A 12,488-nucleotide genomic window follows, 5' to 3' on the forward strand; every position below is an offset into this window, starting at 1 on the left:
GTGTTTGAAAGTTTGAGCTAAACTTGCAGAAACTATAAATCTACTACAGGCTGAAGAACAACAAATTTCTATTAAATATAACACAAGAACAATCCACTAAGTAGATATTTTGTACACTGACATTTCAGCTTTATTAACAGTTTATAAAATGTCCCGTAAGAAGAAGTTTTTCGTTTACTAATTAATTTCACTTGCACTCAATTGAAGGATATGACATTACTGACCAAAGTGAAATGTCAAATAAAGGTAAATATCATTTGAGTAATAAAAAACTTAACACATTTCTGTTTCTATGGCTGCTTTATTGAAGAAAATTTTGAACTACAGATCATTTGTTTGTTTTTTTATGGTTACAATAACAGTGAAGAATTCATTTTTCTCTTTATCTCTAACCTTATTTTGTGTTTTTAAGAGTAATGATGCTCAATTACTTCACAAACATGATACAACCTACATTTATCAACACTTCATTTTCTTTCTTCTTGCTTAAAATTCTGTCAACAGGGAATGATTTTCAGTCCTCTACATACTAATTTGATACTGGAACAAGAAATTAGGCCAAAAATAAATATTAATAAATTTCTGTATTTCTTTGACCATCTGCAGCTAGATAATAAAACTACTTTCATGGAAACCACAATGACTGCTCAATTTATATCATAGGGCCCTGGTTGTTGTTGTGGACTCCAACATGTACAAATGCAGTCTACAAGCTACATTTAGCTGCTTCAGTAATTATGCTTCTAAGTCAAGGCCAAGCCCAAGTTTGTGACCTCCTTGGTTGAAATTCTTGCCATCAACCAAAGAAGAAAGAGTCAGTTGAACACCTGGATAAATAAAAACTTATTAAATTTTTATCTAGCATTCAGAATACAGTTCTTTGATATCAAAACCCATGTTATGTCCAGTGTGTGAAAAATTTTATATAAAATTTGTAAAAATGGAAAAACATAAAAATCACTTCAAATATAGGTACCTAATACACTTACACTTTTGACTCTGCAAAGTTCATATGTACATTATCATTATAGTATGTACAAAAATACACAGAACAATGAGGTTAACATACCCATAGTGCTCCTTATCACCTTCAAAGCTTTAATATCCTTCAGTTTCAAGTGTTATTCCACTTGAATTACATTTGTTAAATAGAAGTTATTAAAAAAAAAACACAAAATATGCAAGACATTAAACCATATTAAAAAAGGAGCAAAATGACATCAAGTTTTGAAAAAATATGTGATCTATCCCTTCAAAAAAATATTATTATCAAAATGTTGAGATTTTATATTTCTTTTGATGCAAGTTTCATTACCATTTGTTTTTGGATGACTTAATTTAAAAACAAACAAACAAACTTTTGGCCCAATTTTTTTTTTTTTTATCCCTGTTGTAATTATTATTAAGATGGTGCAAATCATTAAATTTTCCACCTGCACCTGTTGGTAGAAGATATATAGTTGTTGTTTGAAGTTAAGCACAAAGCTACACAATAAGCTATCTGTGCTCTGCCCACCACGGGTATCGAAACCCGGTTTCTAGCGTTGTAAGTCTGCAGACATACCACTGTGCCACTGGAGGGCGTTGGTAGAAGAAACTAAGCAAAAAAAATCTCTAAACTTGGCATTTCTTTGAGGCTAAATTTTAGCCCAAATAGTTTGAAAACAGTCAATTTTTAAAGTTGATATAAAAAAATTTTAAAATTAAACTACCTCCAAGTTTTTAACACACATAAAACACCTTTATACAGTGACCTATGGTAACAATTTACATACTCAACTTATCCCTAGCCATTCCTGTAGCCTGTGACTAACATACATCAATGACATCAAATTCATTGCAATTAAACCAAAGTGCAAATTATGCCTCAAATTGGTCCTTTCTGAAAGGGGTTACAGTACAAAATTTTTAATTTTTTCTATTCCCACTGTAAATCCAGGCAAGGCACAAAATTTTTTCATTTTGAAAAAAAGTCATACATTTAATGTTGAACCCTATCATTAAAAAAAAGGTACAATTCCAGCACATAAAAAAAAGAAAAAGGCAACTTAACAACTTACTGGCAGTTGCACAGTGGTATTAGAAGAAAATAGTATTCCATTGCAGCTAAAAAGAGGAATATCCACAGAAATTGTAAACAAGATAATTCACATGGAGTTAGGTCTATCAAAGCAATCTAGCAACCATGTTCACGTTTCTCCCACAGCACAGAGCAGAATGTAAGATTAAGTAGCATGTGACAAACGGAAGCACATTAACACACTGTACAAAATGTCTAGTTCAGTATCTGCAAAATTCCATATAATTAACCATCATCCTGCCAGTAATATAATGTCTTTAAAAAAGTACAGACAGACCGTACATGTTAAAGATTTCCAAGAGGTTTATGCTTACTCCACTTCCGAGAAAAAAATAATCCTCTACAAAGTGGATGCCAATTAGGTATAGCATCCAGCCAATCTTAGAAGTCAACAGGCCAGTCCCTCTGCAAGTTACTGTACAAATTGGTGTTCAACCCACAGGCATCTTCCACAAACCTTGTGCCTTTGGATTGGTCAAACGGTCCTCACAAGTTGTCATCAGTGCACACAGAAATGAGCAACTTTGAAAAGCATGTAAAAATGAGGAGTGAAAGCAACACTGGTCTCAGTCTATTGTGCAACAGTCTCCTGCAGTGCAATAATCAATAAGCATGGATATCACATGGAACACAAACATTAATGGAAGAAGAGAATGTAAAGCATAAGTACTCTTTCTTGTATTTGTACTCTCTCTGTGGGAAAGAGCATGAGGTTATTTAACTCTCACAATGAATTGTTTTCTATACTTTTAAGTTGAAATTTAACAGTAAAGGAAATAAGCTCATTCCAGGTTTATAAAAAAAATGTTACATCAGCTGTACTTGACTACTATCCTTATGAATTATAATTTAATTCCTTAACTGGCAAGCCTGATACATGTTTATGATAGTTCAGCTTTGCAATCCCAGCACCAAAAAAAAATTACATGCAATATACAGCAGAGTTCTACAGTCTGTGAAAAGACAACATGTCAGTAACATATGTACATTTTCACCTACATAAATTTTATATTTTATCCGGATCACATTATCTATCAATAAGACATGACTGCCATATGGAAGCAGAAGTTGTCTTCACACAATATTTTTGTTTTATTGATGAATACTACTAGTAAATCTAGTTAACAAGCTTCAGAATGGAACTTGTCCAGAAAGAAAGGAAGAAAATGGTGGTGTGCCACTCACATAAAAAAAAAAACTTGCTTCACAACTTCTCACCTGGAAATGGCTATAATTGTTGTCAACTGAAGCAGGGAAAATATGCAAATAATGTGCATATAAAAGCCAGAACATAGATTCAAAGAGTACACAGCATTATGTCTGTGCATAGATGTATGTACAAGGTTTTAAATGCTGAATATGTGCAAAAACCCAAATTTCACAATTCACTTCAAAAACACATACCAGTAAATGGACCACTAACATCTTGAAAAATGTCAGTAAAAGTGTTAAATATGAGATCTTAGGAGAATAAAAAATAAGTTTTACAAATTAAATTTGGACACTTACCATCTCTCAATCTGTGAGTGAAGCCTAAACCAATCTGGCTGGAGTTATTTATTTTGGCCTGAAAAATTAATATTGTACAAATTACTGCTATTCCTCAATAATAATAATAAGTTACTATCATAATAGTCAGGACCACAAATAAATAATTCCAAAAACTGTTCAACAACACTAAGAAAACCCAACTATTGTATAATACTTCAATATAATTACATACACTGATGACCAAGTGACCAAAATTCCCAAATACTTTAGTACCAATGAAGTTTCATTTTCAATTAACCCAATCACCCAGGGTACCCTTTACTACACACGACAAAGTTTTAATGTCTTAAATTCAAAATTTTATTCAGCTACTTTATGTTTACGTTATACCAATTAGAATAACAAAATCTTAGCTAATAATTCATATTTTAATAGTATACAAGTTTTAAGTTCTTAATTCTACAAGGCAATATTTAAAACAAATCCTGAATTTCCACTAGTGTGACCCACATGACACATTGTCTTAGCATGTCATCATCCCTATTTTATCCACCACCCACGAAAAAGTATGAAATTAAACATAAAATACTCTATAAAATTGTTACTGCTCAAACAAACTATAATTTTCATAGCCTTCAATTTTGTTTTGTTACAGAGCTATCGAATAGAAAAATCAGACCCCCCTCCAGTCACACCCACCCATCACATCCTCTCTTTCACAATTGATTCTCTCCTACATTTTATTATACATTACCTATAACCAATAGAAAGTAAAGTTTTTCATTCATCAAATGACATATTGTATAAGGTTGTATTCTGAACCGAATATAGTCAATTTCACTCACAGTACAAGATTCATTCCCGTGGGAAATTTAACAACTAGCTTAGATGAATTTGTAATGGCTCCTATCGCAAATTATAAAGCAAGGAAAAGAGAGGTAAGTGAATTTGTCTACTTTTTGCATGTTATTAGTATTATATTCTTTGGTGCATTATTTTGTTAAATAAAAATTAAGTGCATTACTAAAATGGTTCACAAGGCATGCACGGGAGCAACTTGTGGATAATGTAATTCGATAGTGTGATGTGAGCCGCACATTCCCCCACCGAGTGATTTACAACTTATAATAACAAGAATAGTAGTTAGACATCGTTCAAAATGCAATAAAACAATAAATTTAATAATAAATAGATATATACTGTTACAAACTTAGAGCTACTTAGGATAAAGAACTGCAGTTTCATGGTACAATTTGAAATCATTCTAGAAAGAAAAAAAAAAAAAAAGGAAGTAATTTAGGTTTATTTCGATTTTTTTTTGGTCGGTTAAAGCCCTTTAACTCTCTCAACACATGCTCAGTCAATTTGATCGACCACTTGACCTCCTTTTACTCATTTAGTCCTTATAAATTAATATTTATAACTCAATATATTGGGTACATCTTCACGAAATTTGGCAGTCTTTCAGTTAACATTACAAGTCTTTCAGATACAAAAGAAAATTTAATTTTTTAGTGAAGTATTTTTAATAAACCAAAAGAAAGATTTGTCCATGAATATATTGAGTATTTGTTTTGAATAGTAGTCGTGTGCAATGTAATTTTCATGTTAAGATTAGAAATACTTTTATTCATCTCAAACCTCTCAAATTTCCTTTGTGTAATCCCTAAAATCTTCTCAATACATTTCAAACGTTTTTTTAAGTAAAACTTTATATTTTACCTGTTATTTTCTCCACCCTATCTCTATACAGGATCGGTCAATTTGACCGACCTCGTAACCACCAAAAAAAAAATGCAAGTAAATCTAAATTACCCCCCTTTTTTTTCTTTTGGAAATGACTTCAAATTATAACATAAAAATAAATGCATTATCCTAAATAGCTTTAAACTTGTAACAGTATACTTCTATTTATAACTAAATTTTATTGTTTTATTGCCCCTTTTGATTGTCCTTTGAACCATGTCTAACTACTAATCGCACCATTATAAGTTGTAAATCACTCAGGGAACATGCAATTCATGTTAAACTATCGAATTATATTACCCATAGGCTACTACGAGCTACTTGCATGCATGCCTCATAAAACATTTTTTTTAATATATTATTTATTTTACCAAATTTAATCTTAACTAACCTAAAAAGATCTCTATTTTTTTATAATTTTAACTGCTTTATAACAATAAATAAAGAATAATTATGAAAAACAAGAAATAAAGTACTTACCCAATCTTCTTTTTTCTTGCTCTCAATTGTCAATGTAAGTTAACCCTATTTTTTTTCTTCTTTTTATACTAATGGTAGTAATGCACTAAATTTTTATTTAATTAAATAATATACCAAAGAACATAGACTAATAACATGCAAAAAGTAATTTCCCCTAGCTCTCAAAATTTTTCTGCCTTTCTAACCATGCAACAAGAGCCATTACAAATCCATCTAAACTAGTCATCAAAATTCCAATGGGAACAAGTCTTGTACTCTGAGTGAAATTGATGATATTCTGTTCAGAACACAACATTATAAAATACATCATTTGATAAATGAAAACTTTGCTTTCTATTGGTTATACCAAAAATAGGAAATTAAATGTAAATTACTCCCTATAAAATTTTATTGCTCAGACAAACCAAAATATTTATAGCTTTCAATTTTGTTTTGTTACAGAACTATCAAATAGAAAATCAGACCCCTCCTACCACCAAGGAGTGGTGAATAAAATAGAGAAGAGAATATACCTAGAGAAAATGTGTTGTGTCACTCTAGGGGAAATTCAGGATTTTTTAAATATTGCCTTATAGAATTAAGAATTTAAAATTTATATATTATTAAAACAGGTTATTAGCTAAGATTTTATGCTATACTAATTGGCAACAAGGTTAATGACTTCAAAGTATTCTGGATTATAATATTCACACGTATATTGACTAAGAAGTTAAAAAAACCTTAACAAAAATGAAAAAATTTTCTAGTTAGAAAATAATGAAACCTTACATGGTTCCAAAGCTAGAATTCAGTGATTTTTTCTTCATTACAAAATCTATTAAACCTAAAAAACTGTTAAATCAACACAATATCTTAAAAACTTCTAGCTTATCCCTATCTACCTGGGCATCATTTACTGCGTATGTCACGAGGCTTTAGTGACTTACATTCAAAATTTTATTAAACTACTTTTTATTTATATTATGCCAATTAGTATAAGGTACAGAAAATAATAGATATAATATAAATTTAATAAAAACAAACATTTGAAATGTACTTATGAGGTTTTAGAGATTACACGAAATTTGAAATTTTTTGAGATGAAGAAAAGTATTTTTAATCTTAACATGAAAATCATTTTGCACACTGATTATTCAAAACAAAGTGTTGAAATACTAAATATATTCTCAGACAAATCATTTTTTTAACTTATTAAATATGATTTTTTGTATGTGAAAGACTTGTAATGTTTACTGAAAGACTGCCAAATTTCATGAAGATACACATACTATATCAAAAGTTAGTAGTATCACATCTATAAAGACTTTAAATGAGTACAAAGAGGTCACATGGTCGGTCAAATTGACCAAGCCTGTATTGAGAGTTAATAATTTGCAATCACTACTCACTGACTCCTCAGGATAACCCATCCCCCCCATTCTTTATTTGTTTAATAAAGACTTCTATTTCAAATACTGATTTCTACTGACATTCAGATACTTAATTCTGAGAGGTGGGTAGAAACCTGTTAGCAGTGTCAAAAATAAAGTCTGCTACATTACACTGAAAATTTGCCTATCACGGCTGTTGCAGTAAAAGCCACTACCAGGTAGGTAGTCTACCTGGTTCAACATTATGCGTTGTCTGACATACTGAAAAACAGTGCAAGTTATTAGTGATTAATATATTTCTAAGGTATCATGTGAAAGCTACATTTACCTTATAAAAAAAGTATACATTCTATAAAAGTTTTAACTTACTCTCAAAGAAGTGTTGCTATCCATTTTATAGACGCAGCCCATACCAATCGTTGTTACATTACTTCCAGCATTCCACGCCAGCTGGACGGCAGTTTCCAATTTGTCATTGACTTTTTGATATACAGAACCACCAAACTCCTGTCCATCATTCCTTCACAGTAAAGTATGGGATTAACATTTCTAACTTAAGAGACAAAATCATACATACATGATACTTGTAAAATGACAAAAATAATTTCAAAATATAAAATGTTCACTCTACGAACATTTCTATTAGGCATATTGCCACCTACAACTGCTGCATATAAGTAAGGTTACTGTAAAACAGATTCTTACATCATTCAACTTTAATTGGTTCAACAGTGTTTCTCAAATTGTGGTACATGTACCCTTGGAGGAATACTCAGTGATCATCATAGGGGTACATGAAACAAAAGGTGGAAACAGAACAAATTGAAGAAAAAAAAACTTTCTGAACACCATTCAAAAAATAATTAATAAAATATATTTTTATTTTCAGTACCAGAATCATGGGAGTGGGGATAGAAACTTGTATTAAATTTGGAAAAAATTAAAGAGAAATACACTACACAAGCCAATTTTTCTGAAATTCAAAGATCTGCTCCTTTATCTCTAATTTGTGTGTGAACACTGAAGCTTGATGTCAGTGTATTAACTCCACTCTTTAATACAAACACTTTATGCTCTTGGTGATAAGCATCATGCTACTTATTAAACATATACAACACATATTTTAATCCACAAATGTTAGATTCAACAGAGTAATCACAATGGACATGGTTACCCTCAAGATTTTTTAAGTACTTCTTGTCAGATTTTAGCTCTACATTAGGTACTTATTTAACCATTATTCTGAAAAAATTCACTTATGCAAAATATCTAACTGAAGAGAAACATTAAATAATGAGATGCCACACTGCTATTAGAAAATGTTTAATTCTTTTCCTCAAATTACCAAATAAAACAATATAAAAACAATTATTTAATAGTTTACAATTTATCAAGATAAAATTTTACCTCAAGAACAATTCATATTTTTAAATTTGTCTTAGTCAGAACTCTTACTAAACTAACACATCATGCCAAGACATACGTAACAAAGAAATATATAAAAACCTATCTTCAGGATGACAAACAAATAAAATACTTACACATTAGTGTGAAGTACAAAATCATTTGCAGAGTACCCTACAGCAAAGTTGGATTTTGTAAGTTTGCTCTTAGCTGTGTCAAAAGACAACTGTGCACCTGCCAACCACCCCTGGTAACTAAAGCAACAAACAAAAGAAGAAAAATGACTATCAAGAATGGTACACATTATAAAGAAATAGCATTAATTAACATTTAGAAGATTCAATATAAGGAATAACTTTATAAACCAGAAGCATTTACATAATGTATCTTATATATGCATACTAAACAACATCTTATGTGCTGAAAACTTTTAACAGCTTTATTTTTTCCTTCAAACAAAAAAAAATTAGAAAATAATCTTATACAAAATTGACAGTATCTACACAAGTTCATTGTTACCAGATAGCATATTTACTTACTGAAGTACAGCTGCACTATGCACCACAGGTCCACTAAGACTTAAATCCATATCTGTATTAAAATGAAGATGGTCCATTTTATACGCTCCTTTCATTGTGCCAGACTTCTTCCTGTTGATACAAATTCCCAATACAAAGTAAAATAAAAATAAAACAAGTTTACATAGTTTCTTTAAGTTATTTGGACCCAGAAAATGTGAACAATTGACAAGTTCAGTTGTTAGTATTGAAACTACTCCTAAGGGAATCTATTCATACTTACTTCACTATTGCATCATTAAATAAGGTCATGAAATCTACGAATTACAAAATACCAATACATTTTTTAAATTTAATAAAGAAATCTGAGAAGATTTGTTAATTGTAAACTGTTCACATTTTTCAGTTTTGTAATAAAATTTGAAGTAAAAGTAAAAATATTGCAAAAGCCTAATATTAAAAACAAAAGTACAACTAATTCCTTTTGAATATCATCTTGAAAAAAAATTAACTACTAATATTAGAATTAAAAAAATATTTTCTTCCAAAAACAAATACTATCTATTACTTATAAAAGTAACTCAAATCTTTCAAGACAAAAATATATGTAGTATCCTAACAATTTTGGATCATTAACATAGGATACATTGGTGGTTTTTGCTTAAAAGCTACCATTCACCAATAACTTTTTACTGATATTTTTCATTACACATTTCATTAAAAGAAACTTAAATGTAAAATGTGTAGAATGATCAGGTCCAATTAAATCAGTGCATTACAATAACACAAATAAATAAAATTAACTACAGCACAATAAATTCTGAAAAACACTAAAATACACTGGTTAAAAATCACCACAAGGGAAAAATAATTATGTAGTAAGCACAACAGATTGGAAAAATTATATCCACCAATCACAATGTAGGTTGTTTGATGTAACTTTCAACCACTATCTTACAGATTTAATAATTACTCTGCATTTTCAACTTTAACCCTATCGCCCTGGGTACCCTTTACTGGGCATGACAAGGGTTTGGTGTCTTAGATTCAAAATTTTATTAAACTACTTTTTGTTTATGTTATACCAATTAGAATAGCATAAAATCTTAAGTAATAATCCATATTTTATTAGTATACAAGTTTTAAGTTCTTAATTGTACAAGTATATAAAAAAAATTCTGAATTTCCACTAGCGCGACAAATTTTGTCTTAGCATAGTTTAGGTAAAATAAGTAATAATATTATAATTAAAATGGCTCTCGAGGCATGTACGCAAGCAGCTCGTGGGTAATGTAATTCGATAGCGTAACGTGAGCTGTACGTTCAACGAGTGATTTACAACTTATAATGGCAGGGATAGCAGTTAGACATGGTTCAAAGGGTAATAAAACAATAAAATCTAATTATAAATAGATGTATAATGTTACAAACTTAGAGCTACATAGGATAAACGAGTGTAGTTTAGGTTTATTTCGATTTTTTTTGGTGGTTACGAGGTCGGTTGAATTGACCAATCCCGTTTTGAGATAGGGTGGAGAAAATAAAACTATAAGGATTTAGTGAAAAAAACATTTGAAATGCATTTAGTAGGTTTTAGGGATTACACAAAGGAAATTTGAGATGACGAAAAGTTTTTCTAATTTTAACATGAAAATTATTTCGCACACAGACTATTCAAAACAAATACTCAATATATTCATGGACAAAACTTTACTAAGAAATAAGACTTTTTGTATGTGAAAGACTTGTAATATTAACTGAAAGACTGCCAAATTTCGTGAAGATATACCCAATATATATAGTTATAAGTATTAAATTTATATCAACTTTAAACAAGTACAAAAGGTCATGCGACTCGATCAAATTGACCGACCCCGTGTTGGAAGAGTTAATAAAGCATCCTACTTTCAAGTTTTACAAACAGATCATTTTCATATCTTCTCTAAATGAATTTCATCAGCAAAATATATCATACTGCATTGTGGGAAAAACCTTAACATTTTAGTGATCAATCATGTCCATACCCAAACAAGACCAGATAAACAGTTAAAACATCTGCTAATAAGTTATTTCTAAAATTTTAGCATTTTTCTTATTGCTAAATATTTCTCATTTTCTCAACTGGTACATTTAACAAAAGTATTAAAACCCTCTAAAAGTATTAATCTTTCTTTGAGTTACCCTGTAGACCTTAATTAGCAAGTCTTAACTAAATTTTACACATATGTACTCACCCTGTTTGGGGAGAAAAAGTTGTATCAAGACTAAGTTTAAGCCCCTTCACCAGCTGGTCTTCCAGTACAGCTTCAGTTGCTAATGTATTGTCAGTGTTCCATTTTTCTTTCAAAGTCAGGCCTAAAGTAAAACATTTAAGGATGCCTTAATCACTTGAAAATGTTATTTATTGGCATGGACCTATGAATCTTAATTTTTTAAACTTTAGGAAAATGATTATAAAATAAATATTAACTTTTCTTGATTCAACTTCTCCAAATTTTGTAAATAAATTTCAACTATTCTTTGATTCTTGTAACTATGAAGCCACTATTACACTGTTACATTCAACTGCCTGAAGCCATATAGTTATTAAATTTTACAATAATAATATTTTGATTGATCAACTACATTGATAATAACATTTACAATATGCCTCACTCAAAGACTTTCTAAGGTACAACTTGTAAAACTATCTGCAGGTTTAATGGCAATTACTATAAAAATTCTGAATTTATAAATAACTATTTTGTAGTTGCAAACATAAAAAATATACGTTTCTTGAAGATCTTTAGAAATTTAAAAACGAAATTTAAAACTTTTTATCTTTAGTATTAACCAAGTTACAAAACTGATTGTACTGGTTAATATTCTAGTAATTTTTTTATTATCAAATTATACCTAATTATTAGTGTTTTCACTGGGAACTCACCCATAACAACTGTTCTAAATTTACCACCCGGTTCTTAAAAAAAAGTTAGTCAAAACAAGCAAAAAAAGGTCACAACACAGTTACTCAATCATTCATTATACTCTCAAAATTTGCTTAGACCATACTAACATTTACCTCTTCCATTGACAATAATGAATATAGGAGACAAAGAATCAATTAAGTAACCAGCAAATTTTGAATAGTCCATTTAAATTTTTCTTAGTAAAATTATTATTAGCCACTTCACTACATGCAGTCAGTTCGTGATTATTACCATTTTGTAGCATGGCACAATCAACATTCTAGGAGAGAAATGAAGCCTATCACTCACAGGAAACTTTCAAACCTGAAGACTGTGAGATTTGCAATAGTAAATACCGTAAATTAATGTATCAATATGAATACGATCTTCCAAAAGTTTCTACATTTTTGTATAACTAGTTTAACTTGTTTCAACTGTAGCTAGCTGCTGC

The 12,488-nt window shown here is 30.0% G+C and overlaps 1 protein-coding gene across 1 annotated transcript; it reads right to left on the minus strand.

The window, feature by feature from the left end:
* Nucleotides 1-285: 285 nt before the first annotated feature.
* Nucleotides 286-12,223, minus strand: LOC106457878 (voltage-dependent anion-selective channel protein 2-like). Its single transcript, XM_013917328.2, has 7 exons — nucleotides 12,151-12,223; nucleotides 11,324-11,468; nucleotides 9,111-9,221; nucleotides 8,709-8,825; nucleotides 7,537-7,687; nucleotides 3,590-3,647; nucleotides 286-827 (listed from the first exon to the last, which is right to left on the minus strand). Exons 1-7 carry the CDS (start codon nucleotides 12,221-12,223, stop codon nucleotides 736-738), a joined length of 747 nt encoding a protein of 248 aa, XP_013772782.2. The 3' UTR covers nucleotides 286-735.
* Nucleotides 12,224-12,488: the final 265 nt, after the last annotated feature.

The sequence above is a fragment of the Limulus polyphemus genome, unplaced genomic scaffold (assembly GCF_000517525.1).
Source record: "Limulus polyphemus unplaced genomic scaffold, Limulus_polyphemus-2.1.2 Scaffold385, whole genome shotgun sequence".
NCBI lineage: Eukaryota > Metazoa > Arthropoda > Merostomata > Xiphosura > Limulidae > Limulus > Limulus polyphemus.